This window comes from Embiotoca jacksoni, unplaced genomic scaffold, assembly GCF_022577435.1.
Source record: "Embiotoca jacksoni isolate LCO1_2020_lvr unplaced genomic scaffold, fEmbJac1.0.p SCAF_3, whole genome shotgun sequence".
Lineage (NCBI taxonomy): Eukaryota > Metazoa > Chordata > Actinopteri > Embiotocidae > Embiotoca > Embiotoca jacksoni.
The window spans coordinates 9,975,214-9,994,833 of NW_027185381.1; the positions used below are offsets into that span (position 1 = coordinate 9,975,214).

The window sequence follows — 19,620 nt, forward strand, 5'->3', positions numbered from 1 at the left end:
GGATTTAAACTTTCCTTTGAGCAGATGTTCTCAGTATTTATTTACTTCTTGTGTTTTTGCTGTTTACCAGTCACAGACCTGCAGTTTTCTCAGACTCTTCTCGGTCGACCTGTGCCTTTTGCTACAGCAGGAGATTGTTACAGTGCAGCCAAGTGTCCACAGGTTGGTCAAATACTATCTATTTTTTTTGTGTGTTGTATAATTCTGCAAATACCTTCCCGGTTAAATACCTTCTCATAATTAACTCAATCTGATGTGTGTTTTCAGGGTCAGTTCAGCATTAATCTGATTGGCACTGGCCTCAAAGTGGCTCAGGCCACCAAATGGACATCTCAGGGAAACTATGTTTCCGTCAAAGTCCACAGATCTGAGGTAAGAAGTTTCAAATAGATCCAATAGTTTCCTGTAGTATGGCTGACACTATGTGGCTGTGAAGTAATGGATTTTGCTGTTGTCTTTTTACTGGGATGTAATTGTTCCTTGCATTGGATCGTGGCGTGTTGATATGAGATTGTTGTTATGAGATGTCATCTGAATTGCCATGTTGTGCTTCGGTCTGATTCACTGATCAGGAATCTTCACTGACATTTAACATGCTCTCATTCTCTGCATAAAAAGTTGCCCTTTGCCCACTTTTTCCTCCCTCGTTTGTGTCTATCTGTAGGATGGAAAAAGAATCTACGGTCGCTGCGGTGGTTTCTGTGGGAAGTGCATTCCCCAGGCTCACAACGGCCTACTCCTTCAAGTCCACTGAGGGACACGCAGAGACCAAACCCCCAAATATATCTTGAAGACTGTAGGCCAAGGAACATACAATAAGAGGGATTTGTCAGATCCTGTAGTCATCTGTGAGGGTGGTGGAAGAGCATTTAACAGTTATCATCCTACAGTAACATCCCCCATTCCCAAATGGCAGCTAAAGCACACCCTGCATACTGTGCAGTACAACAGGGCCACCATCAGGCCCTTCATCCAAACTGCTAACCTTGAAGAGGAGCCAGCTACATTTGCTTGCCAACAGTTTTGCACTGGCTATCAACACATCTGCGCTTTGGAACCTAAAATGCTATTTCTTTTTTTCTCTTACACTATTTTGCATTATTTTGTACCATGACAAGGGATATGGACTTAAAAACACTGGGAAAGCTTCTTCAAGAGAAAGATTCTTATCAGAAAAGTTTCTGGTAAAAACCATTTCAGATCTTCATTGTGCACAGTACCTGGAACTAATCATGTTATACGTTATACTCTCCACGGTACATAGATATTTATATTTGTAGCTCCACTGTAAGCATTTAGTTACCACTTATCCAACTGACTTGCAATCCGTGAGACAGTATAAAAGTAAATATACTATAGTAATCATTGCAATTCTCCTGTGACATAAGGTACGACAGACAGACATTGGAATAGTATGTAACGGCTAGTTGTGTAATCGTTTTAGTTTGATTAGGCTGATATATATATATTAAAAAAAAAAAGACATATGCTAATCTATACTGGCTTTTGGTAGACAGGAGATTATTATGAATGTTCTCATTTAATTCATGCAAAATAGATTTTTCAACACAGTAAACTATTTGTTTGACTTTCAAAAAGAGTAAACAAGCAACAAAGTACTGATTTGCCTCCAGACCTGCCTCATGTCGAGGTCAAACTTTAGGAGAACATTAGGAGCCTTTGGAACGACTACAGATCATGTTTTGTTTTCATTGTTGTGTATTTCTAGAGTCTGTCTGCTGTCATCTGTTGTCAGATATTTAACAGAACTAGTGAGACCCACATTGACACTGACCGACGCTGACATACGACTGTCAGAATAGACACTTGTGCTGTGAGGAAATAGCTGAAATACGGCAACATTTCCTTTTCTTTTTTACATTTTATTTAGTGTTATTCTTTAATTACGTCACACAGACAAGTTCTCATCTGTTACCCCAGGACACAGTATCAGGTGTGATGTCTCGTCGCACACCCTCCATTGGGCCTACTGTAGGTACCTGCAACCCCTACCTCTCACAAACATGTGTTGTAATATATTTATGTTTGACCATATTTATTCTGTATTGACTTGTAGATATGTTCTGTTTATTAAGGTACAATGACTACTACCGACGGAGAAGCCATTGCCTGATATGTTTCGCCTGCTTTGCTAAAAAATAGGTATTAGCCGACTATTTGTAGTGTGTAACCACTAACCTTAAATGAGGATCTTTTGAATGGTGCTTTTGAACTACTGGAATTACCTCTAATCTTAAGAAGGAAAACACTGGTTTTGGGAATAACACTCGCTGTGGCAGAGCTTCAACTCTCTCTAACTGACACGGTTTGGTTTTAAGGACTCTTTAGCAGATGTAGGATCTGCCTATAAAGCATGTCACGGTCTTCTTATTAACAGCTGAAAGTCTAGCTGCAAAAATGACAGGATGTATCAGATAAAGCACTTCATGAGGACATCTTCCCTTGAGCAACGCTGAACTCAAACGTGACTTTCTCCATAACCACTTCTACCCTATCAAGCAACCTAACAAGCTGGTACGCTGATGTTAAGCTTTAACCAAAGTTAGAGGATAGATGCAGATTTTTTTTTTCTTCTCAGACAATGCAGCTTCTTTTGATTTAAAGAATGGCTGAAAATAATAAAAGTCAATGAGCAGCTAGAAAACCTTTGGCTATCATTCATGTTTATGATGGTCAATTGTGCTATGAGGTCTGTATCAGAAATTAAAGAATACTTGATGCACTATGTGCCATAAATTTTGTAGAAATGTAATCCTATGTTGTTGTGTTTTTTTGTAATAACCGTTAAGATTTGTAACTTATGATATATGTGTATTTTTAATATTCATACTTGAACTATAAACAGTGTGCTAAATATTGAATGGGCATTGGTACTGAATAGAGAAACAGTGTGCTTGTTTGCCATGCTTTATCCAAAGATGTTTTTAAGAATCATATCTACTTACAGTATGTATGTAGCCTGTATAAAAGAAAAGAATGATTCTGGTGCTATGGTTACTAATCATACAATTACTGTATGTCTTGCTACTATACTAATGCTTTTAAAAAATAAGTAAGAATAAAAGATGCTTTTAAGCGGACTCACAAGTAGATTTATGTTTGTTTATTATTTGCACAGCACATTTAACAGTCTGCATTAAAACCTGTTTTTACATTAGAGATTCCTTTAAGAAATATTTTAGGATTTTTTTTTTTAAAACAGAAATATGATTTGTATTTGGAAACTGCTATTTTTACATGTTGGTTTAATTACTACCTATTTCCAATTACAGAAGATACCAATTTACATGACTGTGAAGTCATTTTTTGTGATCATGTACTGGAGCTTGCAGGTTTTCAAATCACAGATGTGTTAAGTTGCTGTTTGATCAAAACTAACTTTCAAACTTGTTATGTTACAAAATGATGCTCATAGGTAAGTGTCTTAAATGGTGAGCGCAGACAACCCCTCAGACAAATGTCAAGTGTCAAACTGCAGACACACTTTGTATATTTAAGCCCAAACACCCAAGTTGAGTTTCAAGAAAGACACATTTTTAAGACCTTACACTTGGAAGACTTTCAATATTTCACCAATGCAACACAAAGTGGTTAAATTAAAATGTTGTGAGTACAAACTCAACTCTTTCTTATCACCATTGCTTTCTCTCTGCCACAGAATCAATTGGTTGATGAAAAAGGGAAGCAGATCAAAGCTGGCTGGGTGCTTGTGCTCACCAGATTGTGGCTCCAGGTGGCTTCACTTACTGGTGCAGGCTGCATTTCCACAACATGACTTTCTAGAGTTCAGTTCCATTTAAGAGACACATAAACAGAGCAAATACTTTTAAATCTATTTCTCACTAATGCAGATGTATTCTCGAGTTCTGGAAACGACCAAAGCTGTCAACTGCCCGATGACTCATCAAATTATTATGTCAAATCAAAGGATGAGGTAAGTTCTCTGTATGCTTTGAAAACCTCAAAAAGAGGTGGAAAGTACCATTTTCAAAGAATTATGTCACCAAAATGACTCCAATAAAGGTGCAGGTACTTCAGCAAAAAGACCAACTTTATATACAAGCCACTTTTCCAGGGCTCATTGCACAGAGATAGCTTTGTACATTAAATGAAAACAGATACTGTGGTCCCTCAAGAGCTGCTTTGATTTCTTGCCAGAAGCTAGTCTTGGTTCCTAAAATCTAATCTAAGGATTTGGAAGAGTCCTGAAGCACGACAACAACTCCCCTCAAAAGCAGTTTTCCAGTGAAACCAAGCTGTGATGAGGTCCTTCCAGACTCTCCAGGCTATTGACAAGTTAGGAAACAACTTCCCTGGCCCTCTTGTTGTGAGCATAAACCAGACATCTTTAATGACTGAGCTGAAAAACACAAACCTGCGCCGAGAATCCTCATAAAAGACACTAATGATTGATGTTTACCATGAAGCGCAGTCTGCTTTGAGGTAACAGCACAGACATTCCAGTGTAATCTGCAGCTGCAACCTGCACTAAAGGGCGCACATCCAGAAACAACAATAGTTTGCATTGACACACTGAAACAAAACACCCCAAATTACATTAGCAATCTTATTTCCAGGTAATTTTGAGCATTGCTACTAGGAAATGCTTAAGTTTCTTGACGTTTTACAAAATATAAATGAACCACATCCCACAAGTTTTGCTGCATTTTTACAGCTTACAATACAATATCATATTTAAAATCAACTGCAGAAGAGCTACTGCAATGGAACTACAGTTATATTTGCCACTGAATTTATAAAACATGAACTAAAGCATTTCATAACGCATTTACAGAACATTTCAATGGGGAATTCTGCACTGAAAGCCTTGCAGAGTTCACCTAGTGATCAAAAGGAATTTATTTTCAATTGGCCACACATTTCCCCCTAGTGTTATAACTATGACAGTACATCCACTGTTGGAATGATGGGACTCAGCCATAACGAATAAATGTCCATAATTGCCAGGATTATGAATAGGGTAACACAATACAATTCAAACTCCAAATAGTAAATTGATGTCAATTAAATTTAGGTAGTTATTTAAGTAATAGTAATTATTTTACTGTTAAATGCTTATTAAATATTTATGAAAATAGATAGATAGATAGAAAGATAGATAGATAGATAGATAGATAGATAGATAGATAGATAGATAGATAGATAGATAGATAGATAGATAGATAGATAGATAGATAGATAGATAGATAGATACTTTATTAATCCCACAATGGGACATTTTTTCGCTACAGCAGCATTATAGGTACAGCAAAGCAATAAAACAACAGAGTAAAAATATTAAATATAAAAATGCACAGTACATACAATAAAATAGAATAATTAAATTAAATTAAAACTAACTAAACAATAGTGCAAGGATTTAAACAAACAACAAACAAGAAAACAAACAACCAACAGTGTTATTGTTATGTGATTGATTTTGCCAGAGGTGAGTTATTGTACAGTCTTATTGCAGTGGGCAGGAATGATCTCCTGTATCAGGAATGATCTCCTGTATCGGTCCTTGTGACAGCAGAGCTGGAGGAGTCTATTGGAGAAAGTGCTCCACTGTCCCTGCAGCAGGTGGTGGAGAGGCTGGTCAGGATTATCCAATATGGATAATAGTTTCCTCAGCGTCCTCCTCTCCACCACCTTTTCCAGGATGTCCAGTTTGTAGCCAATAATGGAGCCGGCCTTCTTCTCCAGTTTGTTAAGTCTGTTGGTGTCGCCGGCTCCAATGCTGCTCCCCCAGCAGACTACGGCGAAATTATGAGTATACTCATAATTAGTATGAATTGATAATCAATATTGAATTACTATATTATTCTACATATAATATAATGCTATCATTTATTGCTGTAGCTTTAGTTTCTGTAGTAAAGCATAGTTTATAAAGTAAATATTATATCATAGCTGATGTCATTTGTCCTTACTCATGACCAAACAGTAACTTTTCTCATAATGTAAAACAATCACATGTTTTACAAATATAATATTTTTTTGCGGTGACTCTTGTAGTCACATGACTGTTACATTATCTCAGTGCACCGCACCGTAAGGTCTTACTTAGCAGCTCATTTGACTCGTAATTGGTTTGAATCGACACAGGTGTAGGTGTTGCTAATAACATGAACATAAAGACGACCAGGAGCCTGGAGCTTTTAAATAGCTACAGTCTACCACCCGGACCAGGATCACTTTAATGAACCTCCACTCCATCATCGTATTTGCACCTTGGCTTGACCTGCTGCAACATTTCAAAGGTTTTCTGGGACGGAGGTGAGTTTTTCTTGTCAATTATAGTGACGCGCATGAAGAAATCAATTTGAGTTTTGAGTGAAAATATCTTAACACATTTACATTTTTAGACATAGTTGCAGCTTTGTTGTTGAAATACCTTAAACGTGAATGACCTTACATTTTGAATTGTATTCATTTATTTGATTTGTTTCCAGTTTTACACTATGTCATTTAAACTTTTTTTCAATGGAACTGGATTATGGTGGAGATATAGTAAAGTTTACTGTAAAACCCGAGGCACCTTTAGTGCTGACCAGTAGATGGTGGTAAAGCATTAGACAAACCACTGGCTTACTTCAGCGATTTGCTCCATAGACTCATGCGCGGTAAGGAAGCAGAGACTTTTCAATGATCCAGTTTTCCACCATGATTTCCTGATGTATTGCACATTGTGCGTTATGTCTTACATCACGCACCACCTTTGTGGTTTTTGTGACGTTTTGTTTTTGTTAGTATGCAATGAGAACTGTTCTTTGCATGATCTGTTTTTTTTGTGTGTATGTATGTTTTAGGCAATCCATTAATTGAAGCGGTTTGATAGTTTTAATGTAGTGCAGCTTTTTCTAGATCTTTCCTACAGCACTGTCTGCATGTACTTCTGTATAAACAGCAGTGAGCTCAAACATCCAGAGCGTATTAGTCCTTAAAAGACTTTCCCAGTGAAAGTTGTTGCAGTAGGAGGTTATTTAAGCAAGCTCAAATCCTTGTATACCTCACACATAACTCCCACCCACACACATCCTATAGTGAAACAGTTGGCCTTGAACAGTATCAGTTTCATCTTTTGATGCACCAATGTCTGCTTGAAAATCCATGGAAACCACACACGATTGAGCAGTTATCTCCACTGCCAACTGGGCTATCAGTAGTTTGGGGGGTAGAAGCTGTTGGCACGTTGCCATATGGGCATCATAGACTGTACTGTCAGCCTGGCTGACAGAGCTTTTGAAGAAATCGTGTCAGCTTTGACTTTAACTGGCTGAGACTGAATGAGGTCATTTTTAGGTATTGTGTTACAGGTCTAGAGTGTCCATTTTGTAACAGCTGCATGCGATGTGTGGGGGACTGCAGCCTTGGTCCCAAGCTGACCACCTATTCAGTGCACGGGGCCGGGTGGTATGCTGTCAGAAACGGGCATGGTCCAACTGGAGGAGGTATGAAGGGGGGCGAGGGCTTAGTGCTGGACCCTTGGGGTCTGCAAGTACGTGCCAATAGTCCATATGCACATGTGGTGTGGTGAAAAATGGACTTGCATTGTTTGATCCATGAATGTGAGATTCAAGCGTGAATCACACATTAAGACCAGCAGTGAACGTAAGACACTCACTGAAGGTTTTCCATGTCTCCTCAGGGATCTTTGTTCAGACTCCATGCAATATACAGCAAGGTATCATAGTTAAAGTTCTATATTTGTTGCAAAAACAAAGCTTTTGTTCTTGTAGTGGAGCGGTCATAAAAGTCTGCTGACAGTCATTTAGGAAATGCACACATTATGACCAGTGGCAGTGTTTTTGTTGAAGCAAATACTTTCCCATTGTAAAACTTTAGGCTGTTAAGCAGCCTGGAAAATGTTGCCTAATGTCAGCATAGTTAGAATGAATGACACCGGCTATAGCTGTGCACTGTGGTCGGCCTTTTGTGTGTGAAACCAGCAGCTAAAGACTCTTGATAACAGCAGGGGGGGGGGGACACAATATTTTTAACAGCATAACACTCCAATCAAATTAGCTTTCTGGAGATTTTTACACACTGTTGTGGCTCACGTCACCAGAGTAAAAATAAACCTCTTAACAGAATGGCCTCTTTGATTTTGGCATTTCACACTTGCAAAAGCCCAGTGGAGTACTGTACAAACAGTCCAGCCCAGCCACTCACACACACACACACACACACACGCACGCACGCACGCACGCACGCACGCACGCACGCACGCACACGACACACACACACACACACACACACACACACACACACACACACACGCTCTGTCATGGGATGACACAGACAACAGATATTCTCCCAAATTCTTGTGGCTTCAGCATGTTTTTGTATTTAAAGCTGTGTGAAAAAGAAGTGACATTCTCCTATGCGTTTAGTGGAAAAGTTTCCCAAAGCTCATAAAAAAGATGTTCGTGGTCATGTGGGAATTCTTGTCAAGGTAGCTCAGAACAGATGATATCCATTTTTCCAGACCCAATTGTTTTCCTGCTGCAAAGAACCAACGTGTTTCTATTCAAACTAGGGCATGAGACCATTCTGAGCAACCATAACGAAGCCCAAAAGATGCAGTGTTCCCCTCTTGGAAAACTCAAAAATGTTACTAAATAGGATTTGTTTGGGATCTCGGAGACCCACGGCCCAGTTTAACATGTCAGAAATAGTCCTTAGCATTGTATTAGCACTTTAATATTTTTAAACCCGTTACATGTTTCATAAGTCTGCCTGATGATACTTTACTTCTATTTAGCGTCACCAAAGTTTGTTTTGTGCGCGCTCCATCTGTGATTGATATTGACAGACCACTTCTGCAGTGCTATCTGCTGAATCTCAAATCAGTCTATTCAAATTTCAGTTTTTTAAGTTTATAGTTTAATAGAGGTCGAATGGAGTTTCACCCCCTTGAAGTCTAATTAGACCCAAACACAGTAACATCTCTATATAGGACAACGTAATGTACATTTTTGGGTTTTGTGAATTACTTAATGGGGAATAAAACACTTATCTTTTGTGTAACTGGAAATTTTACATACAAAATAAGTAATATTGATACATTTCAGTATTTTGTCATCTTCATTAAAAGTGCAAGTGCAGTTTGAGGCAAAGGAAGGTTTATAGTTTCATTTCTTTGCTTCACATGAGCTGATGAGGGCACTGTTGCCCTCAAAAAGTGTGCACTAAACTGTGATTTTACTACTATAATAAAAATACCTAAAGTAGTGGATTTGAATGAAGAGACACTCTGAACATTCACATATAGAGCACAGAGTGTATCGGTCTGATCTAACAGACAGTAACAGTAAGACCATTTGGAAATGATTTATGTCCTGTTTTGCACTGATCCATACATAACCCTGCATTTGACAGGGTTAACTCACATCAATCACTTCTCTGAAGGTCCCCTGCACTCACAAACTACTATTTCTCTGCGCCTGACTAAATGATAGGTTCTGGTTTCTTGTGCCCAGAGATGTGCAGACGAGCCCTACTCTGTCAAAGGAAGATACAATCTCAGGATGGGAGAAAAATGGGAAATTCCAAGATACTTAAATGTTTGGTTGTGTAGTCTATCAATAGGGCTCAATGAAAAAAAAAAATCACTCCTTGTGTTGAATATTAATCATTCTATCTTTGCATGAGGTTGTGATCAATGTTTAAACCACAAGAAGTCCCCCCCTATTGTCCAGCTATTCAACCTTGAAAGGGCCCTCAAAACCCCAATAATGTCCTTTTCCCCCAAAACATCTCCACCCCTCCTACCTGCTCTAATTAAGAGCCAGTCCCACTGCCTCTGTGTTGTGTTGAGCATGTCTTCCTGTCTGGATTACAGACAGTATCTGTGTCTGGGTATTTCTTTTTGTTTGATTATGGTTATGTGCTTCAGACACACTCAAATCTCTCTCTCTCTCTCTCTCTCTCTCTCTCTCTCTCTCTCTCTCTCTCTCTCTCTCTCTCTCTCTCTCTCTCTCTCTCTCTCTCACACACACACACACACACACACACACTTGTTTAAATTGTCTATTAGCGTGGCAAGAAGGGCTCTCATTCAAGTCTATCTCTGACAAGACCACTCAAACACAGAAAAAGCCACTTCAATAGACCCGGACAATAGCCGATGGCTTTTAAGCTCTCCAGCCTCCATTTGCCAGCCGAAGATCATATTTTACAATATAGAGTACTTACATTCAAATGTACTATTATTATTTTGAAGTAGGTCTTTAGCAACTCAGTGAATGCAACACAGTGCTTTGAAAAGAGGCAATAAAGATACAGATTAATTAGGAAGGGGATGGAGGGCTTGTAAAAGTGTCTTGCTTAAACTGGCTTTTGAAGACCAGTCTATTGTTAGCATTTTACTCCTATTTTAGATTTTGCATGTGCTCACTTGGTCTGTGAGGGTTTCCTGTGGAATTTCTGGTTTTCTCTCACAGTTCAAACACATGCAGGTTAGGTGATTTGGAGATTATAAATTGCCCAAAGGGAAGGGTTATTTGGTTATGTATATGCTTCCCATGCAAAAGATCAGTCTCACCTCATGTGTGCATGTGTCAGGGAAGGGAAGGGGAGGAGAGGAGAGGAGAGGAGAGGAGAGGAGAGGAGAGGAGAGGAGAGGAGAAAATGTTTCAGCCAGCTCCATGACACTGCATAGATTAAGAAGGTATGTAATTAATCAACGGTTGTGTTTTCAAAACAATTTTTTTTCTTAAATTTTTTATGTTTTAAATCAGCAGCTACTGCAACATCTGAAAAGTGCGGAAAGGCAACACTTAAAGTGATCCAAGCTTTTCATGTTAGACTATGACAAATGTGTCCGGCTGAGAAAAGAAAAGCCCCCAAACCCATAATTTCAACCAAGGATGTGTTTTAGAAGTGATTACATTCATGTCTGGGTGTGAATTTAAACTGAGGACTTGTAAACATTCATAGATTAAATCAAATTATTGTGTGGAACAGGGATCAGATAAAGACTGCATTTTTGTAGATGTTAACCATAAATGCCTTAAAACGTTCTCAGCTGATGAAGAAAGATGTGTAATCTTTCAAGAAAAATAATTTGTCTTTTTTTTTTTACCAGGATTGTGTGTTCTGTAAACGAGCAGTAAATCAAACTGGTGGCTCCATCGAAACAACCAGAGTAACCAACATGCATTCTTGGCTTTCATTCATAATACTGCTGATCAGTCTTTCTGCTGCTCCTCTAAAAATGAATAGATATCAGACAGCTTCTGTTCTGAAGCTTCTCTGTATTGTATTCAGAGGAAACTCAAATTCAAGCCTCGCACCAAGGCCATTGTTTGCACTTTGCACATGGACTTCCCGGACAGTGTTGAATGACACACGTGTCATACAAGAAAGATTCATGAGATTTTCAAATGTCATAGTGGCAGCAGGATTTATTCCGTTTTAGCACTCCATATGGTACTACAGCTCAACGACATACTCCGCCCAGCTGCTTCTGACACATTTATTGGCACAGAGTGCGACATCAGTGGCCGCTTTGTCCAGACTGTCTGTCAGTTGCCATAAGGACAAGAATTGACTCAGATTAATTGGCCCAGAAGACTTGTTAGACACATGATTAGATGTATTCCCAATTAGACAGTCATGCTTCAGTGTTAACCTTTGCATACTCATTTATAGCTTTGCCTCTTAATAAGAATCATATTAAAAGTCATAATAAGTACTTTTCCTTTATCCTCTGTCAACTCCTGATACTTTAAACACAGCTTGTTAGAAATATGGTTTATTATTGCTGCAGTTCCTATCAGAGGAGTGGTGGACTTGTTCAACCTTCATTTTTTCATTTTTTTTCTGACACAACTCTCTCAACCAGATGGTTTCTATGGCAGCAATAATAAAAAAAAAAAAAAAACTACACATACACCGCAAAACACATGTATTTTTTTCAAAGCTTTTATCTACTTTGCTGATAAAATACTTTTCAGGGCAATTTTCCAGCATGAGGCCACTACAAACAGCAGAGTACCTTTTTTTTTTTATGTTATTTTTTTAAAGCTGTTTGAAGATCCCGAGGCCACACAGAGAGGCCATTGGAGTGTTGTGGTGATGCTTTCTGAGATAGGCACAACATAGCCAAAGCAAAACCTTCTGTTGTTAGCCCTTTGTCGCACCTTTACACCTCTCTCATCTTGAACTATTGTTGCATGGCCCTTCACTGAGATGCTGTCATCCCTTCATGGATCCACACACACAATAAGGCTGAAGGGATCATTTTCTCTGAGAGGAGATAGCTCCAGAGAGCAAGACAAAGGCTTCAAACTATCCAAATTATCTCTTCTGGGTGTTCCTCAAAAGGCATTATAGCTGTGGGACAATCATCTTAAATGCTTATGCCCTACATGTCAAAGCAAAAAAGTCTTATTGTGCAAAATGTACATCATAAGCAGTAGGGTGTTGATTTGTTCTTCTTTTTCTTTTGCCAGGTTGTAATTTTATGTTGGCACACACACATACACATCTCCAAGAATGTTACAGAAATGTTTGATCTTTGCATGAACGTTGAGTCGGTGCACACAAGATGCTTATTAGAGCAGAAGGTGGAATTTTTCTTCCATCTGATTTATATCAGGTGCAAGACCATGGATGGGTAATTTGGCTGATAGAAGCATTTTTATTATAGAGTTCTGGTTGTAGTGGAAATGATAGGGCTGCTTTACAGCATTTGTGGACTGGAGTTTACCTCCTTTCTTTTGTCTACAGCTGATTATCCTGGAATGTTTGTTTAGACTCTTCCCCCGTGTGGGAGCTTCACCTGCTTCGTTGCGGCGCACATGATGAAGACAAACTCTAAGATACACCTGGTGAGGGATAACAAACAGACGAGGTTTAACATCGTGAAAGGGATCCTTTAACCACTACTGACATCTCCCATATGGTCCAAACACAATTGCGCTTGTAGTAAGTGAAGCAATGGAGTAAAAAAACACTCTACATGTGAGACTGCCTCTTTAAAACAAATGTTGGGATCTTGTTATTTTTTGCAACACTGGTTGTATAGAAGGATAAAACAATTCATACTTAATGGCAGCTGACAGTTTTCTGTCAGTGCATGCACATATGAATAGTCACACACAACGTTTAGGATGTCAATTACAACATGAATGTACTTAGGAATGACTGTGAAAGTAAGTCAACCAGGGTTTAGTTAGGCTTAAGACAGTTTTAATTGAACAGCTTGCTTGTTTCCTCAGCTTTAAGGATTTATTCACAATTTGACTTGGCAGTGCACCTATGATTTCTTACTTGGGCGGTAAGCTGTTTATTTTTCCCCTTCCTGCACCAAAAATATAATGTATTATGTACTACACTTCTCATCTGTGGAGATTCACGTGTGGATTAAGAAGAGAAAGGATGTCAGTTGTTTGGCAGATATCTGGTGGATCATGTCGCTGCTCCAGGGTGTTGTTGCTTGTAATCTCAAACACTGAGTTCCCTAAAATGTTCTCTTATATTCAGAAGAAAGTTATTAGTTTACTGACATAAGTTGTCTTGATTGTTTTTGGATGGGTGGTGGAGATGCAAAGCGCTTGCTCTCCAGCTTCTTTCTGTCCTCCCAAGTACATTGGCAGGGGGGAAGCCTGTGAGGCATCATGTCTGTGTTGCAACATACAGTAAGCAGCTTCGTCAGGCGCTCAGAACTTCTGATGAAGCTCCTTGATGGCAGGTGAATAAAACACGAAACTTAACGGAGGAGGCACGTGGCTGTCTACACCCTCACCAGGCCACTCAATATTCAAGGCAGGTGTGCAGTGTATTTATTTTATTTTAAAATATAGTATTCTTTACCAGTGAATACACTACACACGGAGTTAATTTTTTGTTGTTGCAGTGAACTATTTTGAAATATCTGCTGAGAGCAGTGATGTTCTCGTCTGCAGACCTTGGTGCTGTCACATTCCTCCGCTGCTACAAATGGTAGCGGCGCCCCCGTCTATGTCTGTTTCTGACAAAGGGCTGTTGTTTTGCTAGCCTTTTCTCTTTTCACACGCCAGCCTCTCTGGCTCAGAGCAGCTGCTGAGGCATTAGAATGAAATTAGGGGAATATTTGTTCTACTCACTTCGATATGGTCTCAACATTGATTCTGTCCATCTTTTCTTCCTGTATGACCTCCACTTTTCATTTCCTGGACACATGATATGGTATCAAAGTGATTTATACATGCATTCCTAACTGCTTTCAGATGCCAAATTTAAGACTTCCTCATTGTTTTTTTTGTTTTTTTTTAAGTTGGTTTTAAGGTTATAACTGTGGATTTGCACCTTAAAAAAAAAAAACAGAAGCCACCAAACAGAAGTATAGCCAGGACTCTGTGCTTTTGGATTTCTGCTTAATGAACTCAATACATCCATTAACTTGAGTTTAATGTGATGTTGTTATAAAAGTGCAGGCGTGAGTAGGACTCATCAAGTAAACACGTTTCACATATTGGTCAAAACATTTGATTCATTCATGAAGAAAACTATAAAATTGTTAGGTAGCAGATCAGGGAAGTATTGGAAGCTTATTTTTTCACGAGCAGTTATTTTTCATGGAATCAGCCTCTGCTGGTGTGTCCTAATCAAAATAGACAACGAGAGAGTGTTTTGCAACAGTGCAAGCAACAGCGAGATACTGGTCTGCTATGACAATCTGGTTAAATACACAAAAACAGATTCAACAATTGATCCTTGTGTAATGACAGAGATGGACATAACATTAAAATTTGCATAGGACATAATGTCATATGACCTTTTTGGTTAGCACTCTGTATAATCTTAAATGTGAGCTGCTTTTTTCATCCAAGAAGTGACCTAATTAACATGTTATCTCATAATGATGTAAAATGAAAAGCTTTTAAATGAAATTAAAATGTCAGTCACGTTTACTTCATCAGAAATTTCCCCACTTATTCTAAACAGTATATCGAGTAATTTGTATAACTGACCTGGCCTCAAATCACAAAAACAATACTACCTTCTCTAAAAAAAAAAAAAAAAATGTCAGAACCACATTTACAAAGGATTGGCAGGTATATTGTTTTAGCCTCCAAAAAAACTGTTTTGGACTTCCATTTCAGCCTTTGATGCTATAATGACTTCCTATTTACATAGTAGATTGTCATTATTGTTAAGGCTTTCCTTCATTTTAAGGTTTCACCCAGGCTGAAAAACTCCTGGTTTGAAACTATCTAGCACTTAAAAGAACTAAGCGAGGACTTTATATACAACCTGGTGCAACCTAATGAAGGGGTGCAGCTCAGTGTGGCTGAATCTGTGGTCAGATGAAAAGGCAAATTTCCTCTCAAAAACATAATCTTTTAGCAAATCACATTAGAGCCAGTTATATGCTAAACCTTGAGTCTGGAAAGTATTCTGCCTCCATTAAAAATCAGGGCAGCCTGTTTCCTCAGCAAAATTTGGAAACCGTTTTGCAGACACCCACAGACTGTGTAGAGCCGGTCCTGAATTTACATGCACTGTGAAAAAAAATACAAAAAATGGTGAAGTGTACAGATGGAGGAGAAAACAGCAACAGGACTGATGTGTTGACAGATACTGTGAATTTGGAGCTTAATGAAACAGATTTAACACCATTTATGTGCTGTGCTACAATGTGTTCAGCAGTAACACACTTAAAGATGTCTTATAATTTTCCACACTTTTAAAAGATTTTTCTGTAAACAACATGGTATTCAAAGTTGTTACATCACTGGTGGAGACTGATTGTAAGATCGTGGCTTCGTTGCATGCTTAAAGCTTCAGAAAAGAACTGAGATCAAGGAGTGCCAAGTTGTCTCAAGAATGCTAATAGGTCATAATCATCTCAGTATTTTCAGACAAATCTGATGAAAAAGGCCACTGCGCTGGCTGACCTCTGATGTTCTAATTTGTACTTTCCCCAGACTTGGCAGCGTCTGACAACAGGAGAACTTTAATAGGAATGATCTGACATGAGTAAAAATACTTTCCATGGGTAATTGACCTTTTTCCTGGACACACACTCCGAGATCAAAAGGACATATCCTCTAGACTCCAAGAGCCACTGATTAAACACATTTCAGAAGTATTTCCCTTCTATTTCCAGGGTAGATCTGGCATAGATGTATGATATGTGTTTCATTAAGTTGTATCGTGAAATGTAGTCCCGTGTGGTTGTGTGTACTGTAAGTGAGAATACAGTATGTCTAAGTATGTGCATGTATATTGTTCCATCTCTGATTGTGTATATCGTGCACAGTTCTAGCTGGTGGGGGAAGTGACGTGGCTTGTTGCCAGTCAAGTCTCTGTGTTTCTTGAGAAACAGTGATACTGAGAAACGCAGGAAAAAAAAAAAAAAAAAAAAAGGGGTATTGTTCCAGGAGCAGATAGCAGCTTTACAGCCAAATCCCTGCCGGCTGGACTGAAAATTTCAGCCATGTAAAGAGAGCAGGAGTTGAGCAGGACCTGACAAAAGATGACATTGGCTTGTAAGTTTTAGGCGATGACGCTCAGGGGGATTCCATTATGTGGCTGTCACACAGCATTAGGCGAGACAGCAAACACTTTCATGTGTGGATTACCATTTACCCATTGGAGATAATAGATATTTGCCTTGGCTAATCCATTTCTCTATTGATTTTTTTCCCTTTAATAACTTCTTGCAAGCAAGCAAATTTTAATAAGTGCAAGAATGCTGACATGTAAGAAGCTGGAACAAAGGACTGTGTTTGACACAGATAAGCTGCCTAATGTAGTTTTCCACGCAAATGGGATACGGGACCGTTTTAGACAACTTTATTTATTTCAAACACCATATTGTATATGTAAACAAAAAGTGTTATTATATTACAGTAAGCCCAGCTGCTATGTTTCAAGATTATTGTGTAAAGTGGATCGTGGATCAGTGGAGTTGCTAAAAATAGTCTTCATTCAATAAAATGTGCACAAAAGTAGGTCAAGTGGTGAATAGTTTGTCTGTGACAGAAGAGGTTGAGACGCTTTTACTTTTTCATACTTTTGTCCTTTACTTTTTTAGTCCTTATACCATACCAGGTAATGTTTAAAAAAAAAAGAAGACAACTTGTAGGAAAAAGTCGTGCAATATTCTTCTGTATATTTGTCCTCATTGTGGGGAGATTTTAATGCAAATAAAAAAAAACTAAACCATCAAATGTGTATCATGCCAAAATTGAAATTAGTCCCCAAAAAAGTTTGCTCTTGTTAGAGAAATGTAAACACTACAGTGCCAAGCTGTTTTGTGAAATGATTTAGCCTGAAAATAAATTTAAAGCTAATCTCTATGTTTCGTAGTTTATGTTGTACATCTTTTGTGTTGGAAAAAGTGAGCTTGGGGGTTTAGTACTCTTGGATTGGTTAAAAATATGACAAATACAGAATATCACCAGCATTTTTTCTTTAATCCAATCTTCTAACAAGGAAAAACTCACATTACATGGGTACCAGATAATCATTATTTATGCAACCACAAAAGGTCGCTTAACTTTCAAAAGCGGAGCTGTAGGTCATAATACGCTGCTTGCAAAAAAGACGGGTTGGAGGACAGTGTTTGAAATTCATCTCGCACAGTTTGTTGCATCATAATGTATAACAAGGATAAGACACCCCCCACCAACTCTTAACACCTACTACTAAAAGTTTTAAACATCAACAGTAAAACAACAAAGATAAGCCCCGACATTACATTTGAAGAAAACAAAGATGTTGCTGTCTCAAATTCTAGCTCAAAGGCCCACACCACCAAAACATCAAATACTGTATCTTTCTAGTTTTACGTAAAAGTATTTATGTGATTAAAAAATATGTAAATTAACATTGTAGGCAATTAAGAATTTTTTTTTTTTCTCCCTGTTGTCAAGCTACAAACATGTTCTTTAAATGTCCCTGGGATGCTAAGAGAGGACGGTATGTTCAGATGTTCGGTGTCTGGGGGTTCTTCGTCCTTGGCTTTGGAACCGGTGAAGGTTGTTGTTCTTCAGCAGCTGTGGGTAGCTCTGCAGGCCTGCTTTCAGTGTGAACTTCAGGCTGAACAGTCTGGTAACAGGCTCTTGGTGGAGGCTGAGGGGTCGGGGGCAGAGAGTTCTCCGTCGGGTGCATGGTCTCATACTCTGGGCTAATGGCGCCATCCTCTCTTTTGTTTAGAGAAAGCATCCTCAGTGCCCCTTTATCCCCGAGTCTCATTTGGGACTTTTTGCGTCTGTAGCAGCAGCATAATACGATGATGATAATGAGTAAAAGAAGGATCACTCCTGCTCCTCCTATTAGCGCTGTCTTAACAGTTTTGGGTGTATAACAAAGCAAAGGTGGCGGTGATGGACTTTTACAGGTTGGACGAACAATGCTGCTGCTCTCCTTGCTGACTTTGTTTGCCACACTACACGAGAAACTCCTCTCCCCTTTCAGCTGGGTCAGAGATATACTCAGAGTTTGTTTTGTTTCGCTTGTTAATGTCTTTCCGTCAAGCACCCATGAGAACACCAGATCCTGAGGTTTGGCTGTTTGGCAATTCAAATTAACAGCACCAGTTTTGAGGTCACAGACATAATTGAGTTCAGGTTTTGACACGTTGTCCATCATACAGAGGCGACCAGTCCATGTTTTAACGAAAGTACCATTAGGATATAGTATGTTTACTCGGTAAGTTCCTGCACTTGCGGATGTTAGGACTTTCAGCAGGAGAGATCCAGTTGCAGAGATGTCCGTTGATTTTCCAATAGACACTCTCCCTTGTTCTCTGTAGAAAATGATTTTGCTGTTATGAGTCCATCTCACCACATATGAGTTTACCAGTCCATCAAAGACAAAAGGCAGAGTCACACTCTGTCCAACAGCAGCGTAGATTTCACAGTTGCCCTTCTCTCCTGCCGAGACGTTGATGAATTCCAACAAAATGATGACATGGAGTATGGTAGTAAAACACGCCATGATTTGAAGAAGTATGTCTTCTGGGTAGTCCTATATATCCTTGCTAACTTTCGTCAGAAATTGTTATTTCAGAGCACTCGATGTCGAGAGGATTTCCAATCCCTGACCGAGAAGCAGCACTGACAAAATGAGTCATAAAATTTGCCACCCAGATTATAAAGGGCACCTAAAGAACAAACATCCAGCCCTAAAAGAGAAGTGAATCCTCAGTACCAAGTGAATTCTTAGTCAAGAGTCTACTTTCAGTTCTCCAAAGACTACAAACATGGAAGTCATGTGAGAACTGACATTTTCAGCTTCCATTACGTAAATACATGATTCACTGCAGTATTGCCAAACATAACCTCATTGCAAAAGAGCTGAATGAACCACTAAAACCACATTGCAAGTCAAGTCTATTTCAGTCATATAGCAAACAAGTCAGAATACAAAAGAGAATAGACAATAAAGACAACAAAATCAGTCTTTCATATATTAAAATCATCATTTATTTTTATTTGAAAGCTTGGTTTATATCAATCTGCAGAGGTGAATATCTCAGACTTCACACATACTTGGATTGATTATGGTTTTGTGTTGTGTAAAGACAACCAGCAGTACTCAGTATAATATTTCAGAAACTTAATATACACAGTTTATTAAGTTACTGAAATGATATGA

At 38.7% G+C, this 19,620-nt stretch overlaps 2 protein-coding genes across 2 annotated transcripts in view; one reads left to right on the forward strand and one right to left on the reverse strand.

Annotated features, from left to right (window-relative positions):
* Positions 1–3,096, forward strand: part of LOC138206266 (A disintegrin and metalloproteinase with thrombospondin motifs 20) — an 82,341-nt gene extending 79,245 nt beyond the window's left edge. Inside the window, exons 37-39 of the mRNA XM_069162851.1 lie at positions 71–162; positions 268–372; positions 665–3,096. Coding sequence (XP_069018952.1) covers positions 71–162; positions 268–372; positions 665–754 — 287 coding nt within the window. The 3' untranslated portion in view covers positions 755–3,096. The remainder of the gene's footprint in view (positions 1–70; positions 163–267; positions 373–664) is intronic.
* Positions 3,097–17,416: 14,320 nt separating this feature from the next.
* On the reverse strand, positions 17,417–19,073 carry LOC138206046 (T-cell surface antigen CD2-like). Its single transcript, XM_069162496.1, has one exon. The coding sequence runs from the start codon at positions 18,958–18,960 to the stop codon at positions 17,947–17,949; it is 1,014 nt and encodes a 337-aa protein (XP_069018597.1). The 5' UTR covers positions 18,961–19,073; the 3' UTR covers positions 17,417–17,946.
* Between the last annotated feature and the right edge of the window lie 547 nt (positions 19,074–19,620).